Genomic DNA, 21088 nt, shown 5'->3' with positions numbered 1-21088 from the left:
CCAAGTGCCTGGTGGGAGCAGCCCAGAGTCACTGTGTGCACATTCTCACCATCTCATAGGAACATAGGAAGTTGCCTTATAGAGAGCCAGACCATTGGTCCATCTAGGCCAGTGTTGTCGACACTGACTGGCAGCGGCTCTCCAGGGTTTCAGGTAGGATTCCTTCCTAGCCCTACCTGGAGATGCTGGGGATCAAACCTTCTGCATGCCAAGCAGGTGCTCTATCCCACTGAGCTATGGCCTCCTACTCCTTGCAAGGAGGAGATGGTGAGAGCGGTTGGAGCACGCATGGCAATAAGGACTCCAGCTGACAAACCGTTATGCATACAAAGCCCTTGTGTACATAATGGCAGCCATGGGGAGTCCTTGTGAGTCCATTCCTAATTGCAATCAATGGCATTTAAGCACATAACTATGAGTAAATCTGACCAATTTTAATGTGACCTTAGAATTCAATAACTTCTTTTTTTGTACTTTGTTTTCAAATCTTATTATTTAAGGCCATTGTAGCTTCTGAAATAGCTTCAAATGTTTTGAAATATTTGATTTGAGGAATACATGGCTTTTGGTCATCCAGGAAGCTAGAAGATACAGGATCAGCATGCACAATACACGGACTCTGTTAGATGTGAACATTCCTGACCCATCCTCAGCCATAAACTTGTCTGCTGTTGCATGGAGCAACATTATGGTCAACAGAACTGTACATGTACCATTATGTCTCAGATTCTGGAAATGTGTCTGTGGAATACTTCAGCACTTTATAATACTTAAAAAAAAAAAACCCAGAACATTTAAGTTTAAGAAATCCCCCTGGCAGTTAACACTATTGTGAGTCAGAAAAATGGCACTAACTTTCCTGCTACTACTGCATACAAAGGTATTCCAAAGGTTACAAACTTAGCTAAACCCACCAGGAATCACTGAATTTGAAGTCATCTAGCTGACTTTCTAATGCAGGGATGAGCAACTTGTGGTCCTCCAGATGTTTGGGCATACAACTCCCACTATCCCTCATAATTGGCCATGCTGGCTAGGGCTAATGGGAGCTGTAGGCCAAAACATATGGGGTCATCCAATGTTAGCCCTACTTACAGTACAGACATTGAAATGAATAGAACTTAGGTTAGACTAACATTGGGTACAACCCATGGAGGGCCACAATTTGCCCACCCTAATTCTACTTCTAACCTATACAAACTTATCTACACCAGCCAGCAACCATCTAATTTTGAAGCCATATGGTTGGCTCTCTAAAAATTTATCAAAAGAAACCTAATCCTGGATGAACTGGACAAAAAAAAACATAGTGCACAGTATTTTCAATCTGGCTGATTCCTTTACACAAAGGCGGTCATTTATTGGCCTGTTAAAGAAATAAAATTGATGGTCAAATATTCTGTGGAAATAATTTAGAAGAACCTGACCAAGGTAAAAGCATGTCTAACAGGGAGGGAAGTTAGCTCTTGCAGATAGGCTGCAAAAGAATGTAAATTAATGGACCTTAATCTGCCACTGTCATTTTCAGAAGGATCATATTTAAAGGTTGGTGCGCCCGAAGTGTTTGAGAGTCACGTGTGTAGAAACAAGTAAAACCCTTCATACAATTCTATTTTATTTATTTATTTATTTATTTCTATACCGCCCAATAGCCGAAGCTCTCTGAAGGACATTGCTCTGAATACACCACAAATCAATCTGCCTGTAACTTCTGACTACTGATTTATCTACCTGGACAGGTATCCTTTCTCATATGTTGTCAACCCTACCCAAGATTAAAAACCTGGTGAGAAATCCTCCTCAATTTAAGATTATAAATTACAGTGCTAGATTAGTTATATCTGACCTCTGCAGCAATTGAATTGATTACGAAGGAATGAGGATGTGAAAAGTTTAGAATGCCTGAAGATGAAATCAAAGCTCCAGGCACTCATGTTCCCAGATATGTTCAAGAGGAGTAAGCCCCCTCCTCTGAATCATCATATGCCACACAATGCTTTAGTCACTACCTCCACCAGCAACCCCTTTTTAAGAAGGTGAATGTGCACCAGTACCCTGCCCCCTTTTCTTCTCATGGGTGTTAAGATCAGAAAACACCAACTTTTTTTTCCCCTGGGCAATTCTTCCTGTGAAACAAGATATGCATAAAATGGGCCCTAAGCAACCAATTTCTTGCTACATTTTGGCAATGACACCTGGAAACATTGATATATGTTTGTGTGTATCGCTCACATGGACCTATAAGTATAAAGAGGGGTCGTTGGCTCCTTTGGCTGGTCTCCCGATAGTTTAAGGTGGCCACTGCCAGAAAGGACCAAAAGGGCAAAGGATTTGCATATGTTAATGTATGTGTATAAATGCACATTTATAATTACTATATTTAAACAGAAAAGACAATACATCTCACCACAGTGGGGAAGACTGTGGCTAGATAACCTGTGTGTCTACTCAGTCTGCTGTCCAGATGCTCACTGTTGATGAGCAACTTGAAGGCCTCGCTCTTTCTCCTGATAGTTCTTTGACTTTAAACTACACCTGGAGTGGACAGCCCTTCAAGAAGAAGATTCCTTCAGATAGAGGATGGATCCTCTGTAAAAGAGGACACTGTAAAATAGGACCCACTGTAGTTCTCTCTTTTGGACATAGCTGGCTAGTGTTGGCCCCATGTCGGCGTTTGCTGTGAAAACAAGAAGGATCAGCCTGCAACATAGAGTCCATTCAAGCTTTCCACCATGTCCTATGCATCTGAGTCTCCCTGTTTCACCAGTGTCTCCATCTCTGAAGTGAAAACTCAGAAGGGGAAGTATATATTGATAAAGCATGTGGGTCATTATTTGCCGAATCCTGCCTATCTGAACTGCCAAGAACTACGCACACACCCATGAACCACTACAACCAGCAAGAGAACCCGGATAAATATCCACACATGCAGCTTCAGTAAAGTAAACCATGACAAGTGCTTTGTCACAGTTCTCATATATGCAACATTCACAAAAATAAATGCTTTTTTTTTCTTTTAAAGAATGCATCTTTCCATTTCTCTTGGATATTTTTAGTGGAGTGAGTACAAGATCATTCACAAGCTAGAGTTTCCGTCTAGCAAATGAAATATCCCTTAATCCCACTGCTGAGCAGTAAACTAAGTGTGCTGAGAGATTCCACTCAGAGAGAATGCCAAATTCCCAGTGCATTACTTCAGGTATATTCACTGACCAGGCAGATTCTCTGGCCTTTAACATATGGCTAAAAGTCAAACAAACAAAGCCAATTTTTTTTTTTTTAAAGTAAAAGCTAGTTTTCTTCAGAGAGCAAAGACAGCATCTGTCACCTCCTTTAGGTCTGAACTTTAAATACTGTTTTTGAGTCAAATATCAAAATCAGAAAGCCAAAAGGAGGTTTCTGGCATCACATACTGGTGAATATTCTAACTTCAGCAGAGAGCTACAATCTGAATATTTGAATTTAAGCATTTTACTGCACAGTTTTCCTTATCAGATTAAGAAGTCCAATGTTCAATTCTAAGGCTGGTGTCAAGGGCTAGGAACCTGCCAAGGGCCCACACCCCAGCAGCAGCCCACTGGCAAGAGTCCCCTGGAGTTGCTCCTCCTCTTCACCACGGCAACCTGCTTGCTCACCTGCCTCGCCCTTTGGCCCAGGCAATGGCGGTGGCGAGAAGGTGAAGGGGGCAGGAGATGCCACGGCCTGCTTGCTCCCTGGATCTCTGCCTGTCAAGTGAGCAAGCAGGAGCCATGATGAGGAGGAGGATGAGGAGCAAGAGCTGCTGGGGACCATGGTGGTGAGAAGGTGGACTCACTGAGGGAGGGGGGCCGTGGAGGGTATATTGCCCAAGGGCCTTCAAAGCCTGGAGCTGGCACTGTTCACTTCACTTAGATGAATGTGGTTCCCTGAACTGGAAGAGCACATGTACAGGGCCAGTTCTGGTTTTGAGGGGGCCCTGAGCAAAGTGTCCTCTGGTGACTCACCTCTGCCAGTGAGCCCCAGGAGGGGTTTACATGGCCGCAGCAGCACTGCTCAGCAGCTGAATCTAGTCCCACTTTTAATTTGCCACAATGCCCCAGAGCAACATCAAGTCAGGGGCCCTGGGGAAATCAGAAGGGTGGCTGGATCCGGGCTCCTAGCACTGCCCGGACTGCTCAGCCAGGAAAAACAAGGAGGGTGGGCCAGAGCAGGCGATCAGCAGCTGGTCCTGGCAAGGTGCTAGAGGCCACGGCCGCTGCCTAAGAATGCCAAGGGCTGATGCTGGCCCAGCTTCTATAGGTGCCACTGGTTGCAGAACCTCACTTCTCATTGCCTGAAATAGTGTGGTAACTAGTGTGGCTGGCAACCATGCCACAGTGGCTCTCATAGTACTACTGCCCAAATGCTTACGGTAGATTGTGTAGTATGCAGCCCTCTAGCACCAGCTACCCTGTCAGCCGCTGGCCATGCATGATGGGAGCTGTAGTCTGACACATCTGGAGTGCCCCCTGGTTGGGGGAGGCTGAGCTAGCTTGCAGCCACACAATCCACCCTGACTGCATTACTGCAAACGATGTGGGAGCAACTCTTCGGTACTGTGTAATGCATAAACTGAAGCGTATTTATGCTTCCCTGCATTTCTTCTTGTTCTCTCCTCTATTTCTCTTCCTCCCTCACTATGGTAGCTCTCTTATGAAGAGTTTTATGATAAGGAAGGGGGTGAGGGGGGAACGCAGGAAGGAACTTGGCATATGTATTTGTCAGACCCTTGTTCACACTTCATTTAAGCCACTGGGAAGTGGTCGATTGGTTTTAATTATCCCTAAATAGATTGTTTTCTTTGTTAATAAGATGCTTTCCACAGAAGTCATTCAACTTTGACCCTTCATGGAGCAGCTTCAGAATCATCCCCATGACTTTCTTTGCAAAACAGACATTACTACCATTTAAAACCCAGGAGAGTGAAAGAAGAAAAATAATTGTCTGTCAGTTTCCTCCTCCTCCTCCTCCTCCTCCTCCTCTTCTTCTTCTTCTTCTTCTTCTTCTTCTTCTGCTGCTGCTGTCAAATGTCACATGGTATATAAACAAAGTGGGAACAGAAGGGTCATGTCTATGTTAATTACCAAGATGTATTTTTAATGAGGGCAGCGGGGCGAGAACCCAGCCACAAACAAGACTGGAAATTAATGTGACTATGCTAAAGTTGGATTTATATACTTGTTTGAAAAGTGGACCCTTACTGCTAATAAAACAGGTGGGTGGGTCCTGCCTTGCTTATGCCTTGATACTAAAAGAAACAGTAAAGATGTTGAGTAGAATGCTTGCATTAAAAAAAAAAATACTCTCATGTGGTAACTACGATGTGTGCCCCAGGTTTAATTGCTGATCCCACTTCAGCCATAAACACAGCAGGTAGCCTTAGGGAAATCACTCTCTTGGCTTCAGCACACAACCCCTCCCCAGCCTACAGGGTGGGGGCTTCATGCATGGACCCCTTTCGAAAGAGTTAACATGCCACCAATCCATTGTTTGTTAAAGAGAGGGGAGTGGGGAAGTATGGATCTTGCCCCACCCTTCACCTGAGCAGGCAACTGGACACTCCATTTCCTGAGTTGTGAACCATTTCTACAGCCACTTCCACATCCAGCTGGGAATACATATATGGAAGCCTGTTCCTATGCACAAAGTAGATTGTGGCATCATCACCCATGTAATGCTTGGAAAGATTCCACCATCCTTTTCTAAGTCCACAAGCAATTGAGCCACCCTGACTTCCATGTGAGGAAAGGCGAGATAGAAGTATAAATAAATAAATAAATAAATAAATAAAATATTGCCACAGCAAACTCCCTCCAGATCACTGTCTTCTCCTCCATTTGCTTTCAAAGATCAATTGTTGGTTTCCCCCTTGGCTTATTGTTTAATCTGCCACCCTACAATTTAAAAAAAAATGGATTCTTTATCATTTTCCTCTGTTATTTTTAAGTAAAGAGAAGCAAGCACCACTGGAGCTCTCACAGTAGTAGCATAATCATTTATCAAGCTTTACTAAACAGTGTTATTAGGACAAGAGGGGTGTTGTTTGAAAATGTATTTTCCTCACTGAAGTTCTTGTTATGAAGAACTTTGACTCACCTAGATATATCCCCACTTCATGAACAGTCTTTGTCCCAGTTTCATCTGGCACCTTCAAGATGCATACAGAAATCCTAGCCACCCTTTACTCCTTTTCCATAGGAATATCGCCACCCAATATCTTTGTTAGCACCCACAACTAAAATACTATAGATACATTCAGCGAGGCACCTTATTGGTCTAGTCTACGATAACCAAAGGCTGTGTTCACATCTGAAACTAAAAAGCACATGAACCCCTTTCACACTATTTGTGCCATTTGTGAACATGATTCATGCAGGCCCGAATGCAGAGGTGAAATCGCCCAGTCCAGACACTGCAGGTTTTTACTTTTGCGTGAAAGACCCATTCGGACAAAAATCAGCGTAAGCATTCCTTGTGAAGAGCACCCAGACCTTCAGTTCAGGGGCAACCATTTGTGAAAGGGTATCAAAAATCCTAAAGATTGCTTTTGAAATCAGGAAGATTACAAGTTTACATGGAGCCTGATGCTATGCAACCTCAGTCAGAAGGAAGGCCCACTGACTTAAGTGGGCTTGCTCACAAGTGCACACAAGATTGTAGCTGACAAGACATGACGTGGCTTTTTGGAGAAAGAAATATTAATGGTCTTCTGGGAGTTTTGTTTTTCCAAGCTTCCTACCCCTTGAAACAGGTTTTTCACATAAGTAATGTCCTCCTATTATTATTTATTTCATTTAAAATATTACTAGACTGAATTTCAGGTAGGAAACCATCCCAAGGCAGTATTTATTCTGTATTACAAATGTCTGAAATTGTCAATTTGCAGGGCTGATATGGCACCACACACATCAGGCTGGACAAATCAGAGCACAGACACAAAAATGTTAGCAGCTAAAAAATAACCAGTCACTGCAGACACTTTCTACATTCTTTCCCCTTATTATGCTGCCTACAGTGCTGCCAACAACATATGCCGACTCTCCATAAGGTTTTCATTTCCACCTCCAACAGATACTGAAAAGCAATATGCACAACAGTTTCCTCAATCCAACCTTAGCAGTTGCCCGAGGTGCTCTTCTGTCAGTGGCAAATTGGTCCGTGCAACTGTCATGCAGCAAATCTAGAAACTTATTTTGCATTTACATGACTGTGACTGATCTTAACATCAGCTGCTAATCTGCAGGTTTGATACAATCAGGATAGGATGGACCATGTTGGTATGAATTATATGCTGAGGTCTTGTGGGGTCTTACTTCAAAGCCATCTGAATATATATATATATATATATATATATATATATATATATATATATATATATGTTGGGCCGTGTGTGGCTTAGTGGTTAAGACGCTGAACTGCAGACTGGAAGGTCGGCAGGACAGCAGTTCGAGACCCGAGTGCCGCATGACGGAGTGAGCTCCCGTCTTCAGTCCCAGCTCCTGCCAACCTAGCAGTTCGAAAGCAAGAAATAGCAAGTAGATAAATAGGTACTGCTTTGGTGGGAAAGGCAACAGTGTTCCGTGCACCTCGGTGTTCAGTCATGCCGGCCACATGGCCACGGACGCATCTTCGGACAGCGCTGGCTCTTCGGCTTAGAAATGGAGATGAGCACCACCCCCTAGAGTCGGACATGACTGGTTGGGGACACCTTTACTTTATATATATATATATATATATATATATATATATATATATATGCATTGGTGTTATCTCTTTTGTACATGGAATAGAAGATGAACTCCCAAAGGATGGGCCCACAAGAGGCTTGCAGAGGAGAAGTTTCACCTCCAGGTCAATGGTTGCAACTGAGAAGCAAAACTGGACAAAGGCAAGTGACCAGCTTCTTAGTATAAATTTTGGATCCACTGTAGTGTACCCTGAAGAGAATGCAGCACACTCCGTAAGTGATTTGCTCCTTAAATATTAAAGGCAGAAGCAAACTTGAAATGTGTGACAGTTGGATGGCTAGCTTCTGTATTCTTGGGGGTCTCTATGGCCTCCATACATTAGCCCAGAAGCCATTAGAATCTCCACATTCTAAGGCTGGAGCCATCCAGCCCCTCTCATGGATGGCCAGGCTGTAAGATCATGTAGGCAAGAAAAGAGCATACGTGCACTGCTCAGGCACAACAAGATCAGCATTGGGGGAGTGGTGATGTGATGGTGGGCTTGAGAAACAAGTCTGGCCTCAAGATGTAGGTTGGCAGAATTCATTTACCTTTTAAAAGTGATCATGAATCAATGCAGTAGCAGTGATATGAAACAGATATGGAGCCTCATCGTTTCTTTCTTTCTTTTCTTATAACTAATACAGAGGTGGAAACCAAACTGAAGTCCTCCCAGTGGAAAGCAGCCTTGAGATCTGTGAAACCATCTAACGTAGATCTCAAGCTTCAGCTTATACAGCAAAAGATGTTATTATACAGCACTTATTCACATTCCTGGGCATCTCACAGGCTGATAAGTGTCGGAGGTGGAACAGTCCACAGACTAATCTAGTGCATATGTTACGGAGTTGCACAGTAGTGATGCCAGCCTTTCTGGCTTGAAGTCCTAGACAGGATCAACATGATCCTGGAAACCTCACTCGATTAAAAAGATGTCCATGCCTTAGAGATACATCCCAGGCAAATGGAACTTGGCAGAGGACCATGCTGCAGGATTTGGTAAGGCCACACTAATGGCTTAGCACATTCTTCTTCTACGACACTGGAAAGCAAATAAACCCCAAACAATATACAATTGGATTCAAGATCTATTGACCTTGGCTGCCCATGAAAGGGCAGATTACACCAATTTGTTTGTTTGTTTGTTTGTTTGATGTGTAACCCACCTTTCAACCAAGAAAAAAGATGGCACTCAAGGCAACTTACAATCTTAAATACAACTTGATTAAAATAATAAACAAATGCATTAAAACTCAATTAAAATGCAACAACAGAAAAAAATAGTAAAATTACTGAAAGAAAACAAACTCTAGTGAATATGGGGAAATTTTCTTGAATTTTATGCAGAGTACTGTGATCCACAGGAAAACCAGTGCAGGCCAGCAAAAAGGTGTGCTTGACATGGATCTTTTATTTTATTTTACTTTGATTTATCTTTTTATGTAACTATAAATTTATCCAATTTTCGATTAATGATTTTACCGATAGACACAAAACCTTTACTCTTTAAATTCAGGATGATATGAAGAAGGGAGTGGGAAAGCTAAAGAAGTGAAGGGTTTACTGTTTGCATTGTACTGGAAAATGAAAAAAAATCTAATATATTGCTAATGACAAAAAAAAAAAACCCTGAGCAAAATGTCTATCACACCTTGCTTGAAGTTTGCAAGGGAACCAGGGGCCAGATAATTGAGGGCTGGATTAATGGTCCCCAGTTGGTCACCTTTGTTTTAGGAACATAGGAAGCTGTTCTATACTGAGTCAGAGTCTTGGTCCATCTAACCCAATATTGTTTACACTGACTGGCAGCGGCTTGCCATGGTTTCAGGCCGGGGTTTTTCCAGCCTTACCTGGAAATGCCAGGGATCAAACCTGAGACCTTCTGCATGCAAAGCAGGCACTCTACCATTCAGCTATGGCCTTTTAGACCAGGCTTTCCCAATTTGATACCCTCAAGATATTTTGGATTTCAACTTCCATCAGCCCCAACCCACATGGCCAATGGTAGGGCATGCTTGGAATTATAATTTTTTTTCTTTTTTTTTAAGCACCAGGCTGGCAAAGGCTGTCCATAGACAATATGCTTAAGGGGCTTCCTGGAACATTTTGGTATATTCTTCTGTGTCTTTAAAAATGACAGCTGGTTCAGTAGGAAGGATTGGGAGATGAAAGAGCAACTTCAGACATCATTGCCATTTCTAGTCGCACAGAATCTAAAGAAATCCACGGAGTTATGGACCTAAAATTTAGAACCTCTTTTGGCCTGAGGGCTGAATTCCATTTTGGAGCATCACATCCCAATGGGATACCAAAGGCAAAAGGGGTAGAGCCAAAAAACAAAAACACCTTCATATCTTACTTAAAGCTCCTGCTGCTAGGAACTAAGCTTTATGAGAGCATTTCATCCTTTCAGAATGGGGAAAAAACTGTGTAAAAGCCAGGAAAAAAAACACCAAATGATCAGTAGTTGAGGAAAAGGGGGTGGGGGGCAGGGGATGGGATGGGATGGGATGGGAGCATGGCTTTCTAGGAAAGCCTGGAGAGCCGGATTGTGACTCACGGAAGGCCAAATTTGGTGCCTGAGCCTGCCGTTCTGCACCCCTTCCCTAAATAGTTGAAGTGGATTGCCAGACCATCTTAACTGAAGTGAAAACAACTGAACCGTGGAGCTGAAAGGCATATCACAGGACACCCAGCACAAAATTGCTTTCATTTCCTTGGCAACATCCACTAAAAGGAAGTCCACCACCTTTCCTAGTAGCTGCTTCCATTGATTAACAGGGGGGAGGAGTCATTCCACCCCAAGTGGCAGGGGGGAGCAGTCCATTCCACCACGGACTCCGGGGGACTTCTTTAGAATCCGGCCTCATTGGAGTCCATGGCGGATTTCTCCGCCATCCCTAGCTGTGCTAAAGGTCAGTTCAAGTGCATTGTGTGTGGACAGTTTTGATTTTTTTGTTATGTTTTATTATGTTTTGTCCAGTTCCCACTGGGCTAATGTCAATGATTCTTTTATGTTCATATTTCATCTCATACCACATATATTGCCATTTTATAGTTACCCCTCTCCCAAATTAAAACCATCACAGAAAGGAATCTTTTGACACATTCTAGCTATATCCACCTCTACTTAATCTCATCTGCATCTGTTAGGTCCCTGCCTTCTTTGTCCTTTATCATGCCCGTCTTTCCACAAAACGTTCCCTTGAGATCTCCGATTTTCTTGAAGAGATCTCTAGTCTTTCCCATTCTGTTGTTTTCCTCGATTTCGTTGCAATGTTCATTTAAGAAGGCCTTCTTGTCTCTCCTTGCTATTCTCTGCAACTCTGCATTCAGTTGGATATATCTTCCCCTTTCTCCCTTGCTTTTCGCTTCCCTTCTTTCCTCAGCTACTTGTAAAGCCTCATCAGACAGCCACTTGGCTTTCTTGCATTTCTTTTTCTTTGGGATGAATTTCGTTGCTGCCTCCTGAACAATGTTACGGACCTCCGTCCATAGTTCCTCAGGCACTCTGTCTATCAGGTCTAATCCCTGAAATCTATTCCTCACCTGAAAGAATACACAGAAGAACTATACAAGAAAGATCTTAATGTCCCTGATAGCCATGTTTGTGCGGTCACTGAACTTGAGCCAGACATCCTTGACAGTGAAGTCAAGTGGGCCTTAGGAAGCATTAGTAACAACAAAGCTAGCACACATGACAGTATTCCAGCTGAGCTATTTAAAATCCTAAAAGATGATGCTGTTAAAGTGCTGCATTCAATATGCCAACAAGTTTGGAAGACTCAACAATGGCCACAAGACTGGAAAAGGTCAGTTTACATTCCAATTCCAAAAAAGGGCAACGCCAAAGAGTGTTCAAACTACCACACAATTGCGCTCAATTCACATGCCAGCGATGCTCAAAATCCTACAAGCTAGGCTTCAGCAGTATGTGAACCAAGAACTACCAGAAGTACAAGCTGGGTTTCGAAGAGGCAGAGGAACTAGAGATCAAATTGCCAACATTTGCTGCATCATGGAGAAAGCAAGAGAATTCCAGAAAAACGTCTATTTCTGCTTCATTGACTACGCTAAAACCTTTGATTGTGTGGATCACAACAAACTGTGGCAAATTCTTAAAGTGATGGGAGTACCAGACCACCTTACCTGTCTCCTGAGAAACCTGTACGCGGGTCAAGAAGCAACAGTAAGAACCAGACATGGAACAACCGAGTGGTTCAAAATTGGGAAAGGAGTATGACAAGACTGCATATTGTCACCCTGCTTATTTAACTTATATGCAGAGTACATCATGAGAAATGCTGGGTTGGATGAATCAGAGGTCGGAATTAAGATTGCCGGGAGAATTATCAACAACCTCAGATATGCAGACGATACCACCCTAATGGCAGAAAGTGAAGAGGATCTCAAGAGCCTCTTGTTGAGGGTGAAAGAGGAGAGTGCAAAAGCTGGTCTGAAACTCAACATTAAAAAAACTAAGATCATGTCATCTGGCCCTATCACTTCCTGACATATAGAAGGGGAAGAAATGGAAGCAGTGACAGATTTTACTTTCTTGGGCTCCAAGATCACTGCAGATGGTGACTGTAGCCATGAAATTAAAAGATGCTTGCTCCTTGGGAGGAAAGCTATGGCAAACCTAGACAGCATAGTAAGAAGCAGAGATATCACCTTGCCGACAAAGGTCCGTCTAATCAAAGCTATGGTTTTCCCAGTAGTAATGTATGGCTGTGAGAGCTGGACTATAAGGAAGGCTGAGCACTGAAGAATTGATGCTTTTGAACTGTAGTGCTGGAGAAGACTCTTATGAGTCCCCTGGACTGCAAGGAGGTCAAATCAGTCAATCCTAAAGGAAATCAACCCTGAGTGCTCATTGGAAGGACAGATACTGAAGCTGAAGCTTCAATATTTTGGCCACCTAATGCGAAGAGAAAACTCTCTGGAAAAGACCCTGATGCTGGGAAAGACTGAAGGCAAAAGAAGAAGGGGACGGCAGAGGATGAGATGGCTAGATAGCATCACCGATGCAATGAATACGAACTTGAGCATGCTCCGGGAGAGAGCGCAGGACAGGAAGGCCTGGCGTGCTAAGGTCCATGGGGTCACGAAGAGTCGGACACGACTGAACGACTGAACAACAACAACAACAACAAGCTATATCCACTATTATTACTCCAGAATATACATCGTTGCCAACTTTACTGTGCATTCCATACATGAGGGGCAAGCAACCTGGTGCCCTCCAGATGTTTTGGCCTACAACTCCTGTAAGCATGAGAGATGGTCAAGGACTATGGGAGTTTTCATCCAAAACATCTGTAAGGCAATAGGGCAACATCCCTGCCCCTCATCAATACTTACAATATAATCCTATGCATAATGCATGTTTACTCAGAAGCAGGGCCTATTGAGCTAGATGGTGCTCACTACCAGGTAAATATGTATAGGGCTGCAGCCTTAATCACACAATTTGCATTATGACATATAGCGACATACATCTTCTACGCTTATCTGTTCAGTTCCATGCCCCTTTAGGTCACACTTCTATATGCACTTACCTGGAACTAAGCCTTTGTGAAACCATTGGGACTTACTTCTGAGTAGACATGTATAGACTGCACTTTTCTTTTTAAAAAATTTGCATCAGTTTATAGTATCTTTCTCAGACTTCTTATCCTCCCCTCCATTGCTGTTTTGAACTACAACGTTTATAATTTAAATCCTTCCCCACTTTTCTTACGTGTCTTTTATATAGATCTTGCACACCCCTTCTCCCCTCCCCCCTTTCTCAATTCTTCAGGCTCTGCTTACATCCACTCTACACCTAAACATTCATGTCTCTCATATCAGAACAGTAAACCCTGTGAAGATGAAGTTGTGTCACACTTTCCTGCCGTGGGCGATACAAAGGGAGAGTCTTTGACTTTGTTTTCTGTCTTTAATGCTATATAACTAAACTTTCACAATAATCCTTCCAGGGACTCCAACACCAGGGGAACAGAAAGCTCCAGTCCCTGCCCTCTACCTCCTTTCTTCACAACTAGAAGGTTGGGAAAGAGCCTGGAATAGTGGGATTTTTGCTTCCATTCTCCCCAGACCACCAAAGGGGGTCTTCTCACAAGGAGTGACATTATGTCCCATTGCAGCACAGCTTTCATTCTAAAGACCACAACACATGCTAAAGTTAGTGAAGAAGAGAAAGAAGTGAGCAGAAGAGGGGGGGATAAGCTGCTCAGCAGCGGCCCCTCTTGGCCAATGAAAAAACTGCACAAACAGAAGAATAGCGTAAACCCCAAACGGAGCAGAAATAGCTAAGGCCCTTTAATTACCTCTCAAATTATTCATTTTTCTTTTAACCAGTACTATGGGTACTTCCACTTCTGATGTTTCCTGGCAAAGTATTCACTCCCCTGCCAGCAAAACATGGTGTGCTTGCCATGCTGAAGTTGATCATATATTGCTGATGAAACAAACAGGTATGGATGAAAGTTCATTTTTTCCTTAGTAGAGGAAAAAAATATGTAGAGATGTATGCTGTTTCTTGGTGGAATAGTACACCTTAATCCCTTCAGGGATGAAGGCATATTATTAGACCTTATATTATACCTTGGCAAAACCAACCCAAGACTCTGAAAAAATCATTGCTTTTCACCATATTCCACTGTTCACAGATACTATTGACAATAACTAGATTTGGGCTTTGATGACACAATGGACTATGCTAATTTGGGCACCATTGGCAGGTATATGTTTTGTCTTGGGCTGAAACTTTTATTCAGTTACATTTAAGAACTTTTGATTGTTTTTTTTTTTAAATGCTGCAGATTGATTAGGCAACACATTTTTAAAAGGTTAATTATTTTTAATGGAAGTGCTTATTACAGGTGGCAAGCACTGACTTAGAAGAGGCATTCTACCTTCCTTCTTCCACGGAATGGAATGCATCTTCTAAGGTGCGACCTGCTGGGACATCTGCATGTATTTATTTTTTAAAAAAACTGTTTTTGTTCAGAACTATTGTTTTGTTATTATGAAAAGTCATGCAGAGTTGATTCTTTAATATATGGAAACTCACAGGAAAGGCCACCTTCTCCTGTATGAACCTGCCCAAAGTCTGAATTCCTTGAGGCTGTGTTACCTGTCCCACCTCCTAGAGCATTGAGTTTGGTGGGGACTCAAGACAGGGTCTTTTACATAGCAGCACCCTCATTGTGGAAATCCCTCCCCAGGATGGTTGGCTAGCATCCTTTGAATTGACCTTTAGTTGTCTGGTGAAGTCCACCAAGCTTTTTAATCATTAATGTTGCTTGGTTTTTATTATATACCCAAGTAAAAGTGTACAAAACATTGTTCAAACTTTCTGTAGTTTATGTATTTTCCTTTCTTTGCTTTTGTTTGTACATTGCCTTGATAATTCATTGAGTGGAGAGGTGATCCAACACATTCTAAATAAATAATAAAATAATCTTGTTAATTGGGTGACAGCCCTTTCTTTCCCTCTGTTCATTTGGCTGTTTCTTTTTTAAAATACATAATGCCCTTAAATAGAGAAGATAGGCACTCAAAATTACACATACTGTATATTTCTTTTCATGAAAACTCTCAAAACTCCCTGGTAAGTTTTTAAGAAGTACATGTACATCCAGGTTGACTGCCTCTGTGAAATAATTTTGCATTTGATTTCAAAGAGAAATGAGTTTCATTCTTGAGAGCATTAGGTTGTATTATAAGTAGATTTCCCTTATATTACCTTTCACAAAGTCTGTTGTATCACTTTCATTATATTATGTTTTTTTTAAAAAAAAAATACTCCCAAAATACAGAGACTAAATTAGATCTGAGGCAAAAGCCAATTTTGCCACTTACCAGAATAATGGCAAAGCAGAAAATATTATGCCAGGAGTCAAAAATTGATGTCATTTAGTACCTTTCTAAATGAGAATGTGATAATAAGTATACATTCTTAAGGACACAATCCTATGCATGTTTAGAAGGGGAAAAGTTGTATAACTCCCAGCATTTCCCAGCCAGCTGTGCTGTGCAAGCAGCTGTGCTGACTGAGGAACACTGAGAGTTATAGGATTCCCCCCATCTAAACATGCATAGGATAGCACCCTAAGAAAATTAAGATTTTCTCCCAATCATGCTGAATAACAAGCAGATGTTGATTTTTCATCAGTATTAGGTGAGCATAACAAAAGACATTTGACACATGTTTTAGAATGTGTTCAACATGACATTTAGAAATGCATAGGGTATTTCACCAAACAGAACTTTACAGCTACTTTTAGAAGTACATCAGCTTGAAGCTGTAATCCTCCAGTCAATTAGGAGTAATGTATAACTTCTTCTGTACAGACATCTATTTTCCATTATAATGAATGTAGTTATAGATACTTCAGTTTTAAGCCTATTTGGAGTCATGATCCAAAATGTGTCATTAGTGTTATGGGGACTTGCTTCCAGGTAATTGTGTTTGGAATCATGATATTAGTTAGCAAAGGTACAGAGAACTGTTGGCTATATACAAACCATTTACTTCTGTGGTAATAAAAAACACAGCATACTAGAAAATGAGAGGAAACACAATTTGCCACAGTTTAACCAATATGGATTCAAATGTGTTACTGCTTATATGTTGCATCAGAATTTCATCAGTAATTCATTTCTTGCCTGCCTCATCCTTTCTTGGGAGAGTTCAGTAATCAAACTCACATTTTTTTTTGTTTGATAAAACATGAATGAACAGGATATTTCAAGTGAATAGCTTACTACTATAGAAGAGGGTTTTAAAGGTCTAGAATACAAAAGTCATTGTTGTGCTTTTCCAAGACTGAGGTCATTTCTATTTAGCATATGAAGTACCTTCAGGTCTTGCCTCAAACTTTGCTTAATGTCTACTTACAGATAAATTACTAGACAGCCACCTTTAGCAAACATAGAGGGTTTTTCCCTCCCATAAAAAAATTACATGCTGAATTCCCTATTCCATTCCTGCTATAGAAAAGTTTCAGGATGAAAAAGTGATGAGAAAGCAGTGTTCTTTCCATCTTACTTCCAAATCTGTACCCAGGGATGCCCATGTCATATTTTGACTGAGATCCTCCGAGGTCCACAGTCAACAGACTTCCTATATCTCATATGAAAACAAACGAACACCAATGTTCTTAAGAAAGAATTTCATACAGTGGCAATGCTTTCAGACAGTCAGACACAATAAATGTGACCATTTCATGACAAAAGAAGCATGGGCTAGTTTACAAGTCTAAGGGAAACTGAAAAGTTGTCAATCCAACACACACAAGCTTACAAAATGTAATTTGGCTGTCATCCCAAATATCCAAAAATAATCATTTAGGTAGCTGTGTCCTTAAAATTTCTGAACTGGGGCCATCCCATGATGCTGATTAACAGTTCTATCATATGCACACTCAAAACATCCCATCTCCCCAGTGAGAGGATTTAGGACTTCAACACTTTTAAGTCAAATCAATTTCCACGTGAGAGTGTGTGTGGAAGTTGCTTTAAATCTTCCCACTCCCATCAACAGGGAAAGATGCTCTGAACTTCTCTTGGAGTCATCATCATCCTGGAATAGTTCCAATCCAAAGCTCAATTGTTCAGGGGTCTTTGTGTTTGCCTTTGCTCTTCCTGAAGACCCCAACCACCTAATTCCTATCCAGGCAAAGCTGGGGTTAATTGCAGTGTCAGAACCTGATGGATCTCCTTCCTCCTCTGGAGTAGTAACCTGGATAACTTTACAGCTTGTTAAACACTCTGCCATCCTGGGGTAAAATAACTCAAAACTGACCAGTGCCTCTATCAATAACAAAAAAGCCTCTGGGCCCCCTTCTACTGGGGGTTACCATAAACCAGGCCAGAAGAGCACAATCCTACTGGGCAGTCCAGTCTGGGAAGAGACACAAGTAAACTTATTGGGGGGGGGGAACCGAGAAGAAATTCTGTACGAACGATGCGTTCCCGCCCCCGTCCCCCCTTAGCAACAACATCTCAACATCTTCAACAAAGCGACACAGGCGAGTGGAGGGAGAACCTCCATTAGAGCGCACCGCTCGGAACTGTCCAGGACTCCCGGGTGCTGAATCCAGAGTAGTGCAAGCAGAGCATTAACAGAAGTGGGGCAGGGAAGAAGACGGGGGACAAATAGGGACGGCCAAAATAACGTAGTAACACACAAATGCCTTAAAAAAAAAAAAAAACATACACACATCACGGAACACACTTACCAGAGTTTTGTTGCCGTTTTTGCTGAGAGGACCTCGGAAAACTCCCTTGATGTTGCGAAAGTGCCCATTGCTGAGATGCGCCGAGCTGATGACAATGTAATAACACTCCATGGGGCAGCCGCCTCGTGGGCTGCGGCAGCCGTTTCCATGCGCCCCAAGGGCGCCAGATCAGCCAGCCACAAGGCGCCGGGGTGCGCTGGCTGGCAGGCAGGCTTGGCGGGGCGAGGCTGGGGAAGCGGGGAGACCCGCGGGGGGGGGAAGCCAAGCCCCCCTCCACACACAGGCATGCACCGCTCTGCCTCCGGCTGCGCGCGCGCGCTCTGCTCTCTCCCAACTAAGGCGATGGCAGCGGCAGAAGCAGCCCAGCTCGTCCTTCCTTTCCGCAGGGCGGGGAAAAGAAAAAAAAGGGGGGGGGATCAGAGCGACCCCGCAGCAGCAGGCGAGCTTAGCAATCAATGGCAGGAGACGGCGGCCTTGGGCTGCCACAGTCTCTCCCAGGGCAGAGCTGGCTGGAGGAGGAGGAGGGGAAGCCTCAGCAGCATCAGCATCTCTCGAGCTTCGCCGAAGGAGTCTGAGCTGCCGCCTCTCGCAGGCACGGCGCTATTATAGCGCGCAGAGCTTGCCGCTCCGTTGCACCGAGCCAATGGCAGGGAGCCACTCTAGGCTGAGCCTGGGAACTGTCAGAGGGGTAGTGCATCTGTCACACGCCGCCTTCTCTCTCCCTCTCCCCCCACCCCACCCAGGCAACAACAAAAACAAAACCCAGCAGCCCAGCATCCCCCTCGCTCTGGGCTCGAGCCCTCCGCAGAAAAAGAGCAATCACGGGCAGAGGAGGGGGAGGAAAGAGGGCACCCCCAGCCGCAACGGCCGCTGCCGTTACCCAGGTAAAAGATCGGGGGGGGGGGATTTAAAAAAAAAATTAAAGGTAAGCGAGCGTCAGTCCGGGACTGGCTGGCTGGCTGGCTGGCTGGCTGGGGGAAGCCTTCCCATCAGCTGCATCGAATCCCCTCTCCCGGCAGGTGACATTCGCAGCCGCCTCTCTCTCGCTCTCTAGGGAAAAACGCCCCTGTCCAGTCCGCGCCGGGGCAGAATCGACGGCCGCTCGCTTCAGGGTCTGCGGCTCGGCGGGCATTCTGCGCCTGCGGACACGATTGCGGGGCAGGGCACTGCCAGTCAGCGGCTATGAGCCCTCCGAGCTCCGCGGAGCTTCCCTGCTCGGAGGAGGTGTAGCGGAGCACCAAATGCCGCTGGAAGCATGCAACGTGGGGAGGCGGCGGCGCCGGTCTCCCACGCGCTGGCTTCCCACGGACACCTAGGCGGACGAACAGACGGGATGGTGGGCTAGGGGGAGTTTTCTTCTGGCTATGCTCTGACGCCTTTTGCCCGCTCGCCCACTGCCTGCCGCCTCCCGTCGGAGGCTCAGGCCTCAAGGGGGCCCCCACCGAGCTGAACTGAGCCGCTGGGCCCACCGGGACCGCCAGCAGAACGCAGCCCCCGAGATCCCGGTTCCAGCGTCAGCCAGGGAGAGGGCAGGGCAGAGACAGACATGACTGTATGCGTGTATCTAGCAACTAGATCTCTCTCCCCACCTCCGCTCTAGAGTGGGCGCAGGCCAGGGACCCTAATCCGGACCCCAGCGTGGGGGTTGCGGGGGGGGGCAGCTTTGAAGATCTGGATCGGGGCCCTGCACCAACTTCTAGACTAAAAATGAGGGGAGGCGGAGAGAGGGACCGAGCTCCTTGCCCCCACATTGAGGCGGCAAATACAGGCTTTCCTGGGAGTGAGTCCCATTGAGTTCAACGGGGCTTACTTCCGAGTAGACACGCAGAGGCTTGCACTGTGGAGCTCGTGTCGTGTCTTGTCTTGGGCCCTAGCCCTACAAAAGAAGGTGCCTCTGAACGCACGCCTCTCTCCTCTCTGGGTGCTGCGATCCTACGTGGGAAGGGCTTTGGCAAGCACGCCGTGGTTGCCCCAGCGGCAGCCTCCCACTTGCGAGCGAGCGAGCAACCAACCGCGGCACTTCCCCGCCAGCAACTCGGACAAAACGTTCTCGCTTCTGCAGTTGCCTTTCCTGTTTCTTTTATAGCTTCCCCCGCCCCCCTTGGGCGCCTTCCTTTCCCCGCCCCCGCTTTTCTGCCTTCCTTCTTCCTTTGCTTGCTTGCTTGCTTGCTTTCCTTCTTTCTTTCCTTCTTTCCTTCCTTCGGCCTCGAGCGACTTAACCCTTTAAGGACCACAGCAGATCCCCCTTTTCCGCCTCCCCGGGTTGGGTTGGGGGAAGGAGAAGAACAGGGGGTCCTTCCCTCGCCAGCACCGCATCTGTCTCGCCGGCTCCCGTGGAGCGTACTTTATTGGGTATAAACGGGTCTCATTAGCAGGCACTTAAAGGGATCAATAGCAGCCAGCGAAAGCCTGGGGACCATTCCTCCTTCAATGGATTTGCGGAGACTTGTATTTCTTTCTCGCTAACCCGAAGATGGCTTAATTGGTTAAGGCAGATTGCAGCGCAGACTCGCGCTGGCGTCTTTCTAACGCGGGACTAGACTCGGTCTGGAGCCTGGCTTGGCAGGAGTCTCCTTTGCCCTCGGGTCGTGGAGTTGAACTGGACAGGTTTAGAACAGAACCGCAAGGGTCAGAGAGAGGGTAATGCTTGAGAAAGACATTATCATCATTATCATCATCATTATTATTATTTCCGGCCAACCTAGCAGTTGGAAAGCAAGGAATTGCAAGTGGATAAATAGGCACCACTTCGGCTGGAAAGGTAACAGTGTTCCGCGCACCTCGGTGTTCAGTCACGCCGGCCACATGACCACGGGAGCGTCTTCGGACAGCGCTGGCTCTTCGGCTTAGAAATGGAGATGAGCGCCACCCCCTAGAGTCAGACACACGGCTGGCTGGGGATACCTGTACCTTTGTTGTTACTATTATTATTATTATTAATGGCAAATACTAAAGCTACTGTACCTTTTAGAAGTCTGGCGTGCTATGGTCCATGGGGTCAGGAAGAGTCGGACACGACTGAACGACTGAACAACAACAACAACAACATCATCAACACTGGTCTTCAATGATTTCTTTTTTATACTACTATTT

At 44.6% G+C, this 21088-nt stretch overlaps 1 protein-coding gene across 2 annotated transcripts in view; it reads right to left on the bottom strand.

Moving 5' to 3' along the window:
• ZNF804A (zinc finger protein 804A) overlaps window positions 1–18589 on the bottom strand; it is a 390152-nt gene extending 371563 nt beyond the window's left edge. Inside the window, exon 1 of one of the 2 annotated variants that reach the window (XM_084829868.1) lies at window positions 17996–18589. In XM_084829868.1, the coding sequence (XP_084685994.1) occupies window positions 17996–18106 (111 nt within the window). In that variant the 5' untranslated portion in view covers window positions 18107–18589. The remainder of the gene's footprint in view (window positions 1–17995) is intronic. The other variant, XM_084829874.1, reaches the window with a different exon arrangement.
• Window positions 18590–21088: the final 2499 nt, after the last annotated feature.

This window comes from Heloderma suspectum, chromosome 1 (assembly GCF_057233095.1).
Source record: "Heloderma suspectum isolate Gila_16-S chromosome 1, 16-S_ref, whole genome shotgun sequence".
Taxonomy (NCBI): Eukaryota; Metazoa; Chordata; class Lepidosauria; order Squamata; family Helodermatidae; genus Heloderma; species Heloderma suspectum.
Note: the sequence above shows the minus strand (reverse complement) of the source record. Positions and strands in the feature narration are given on the sequence as shown.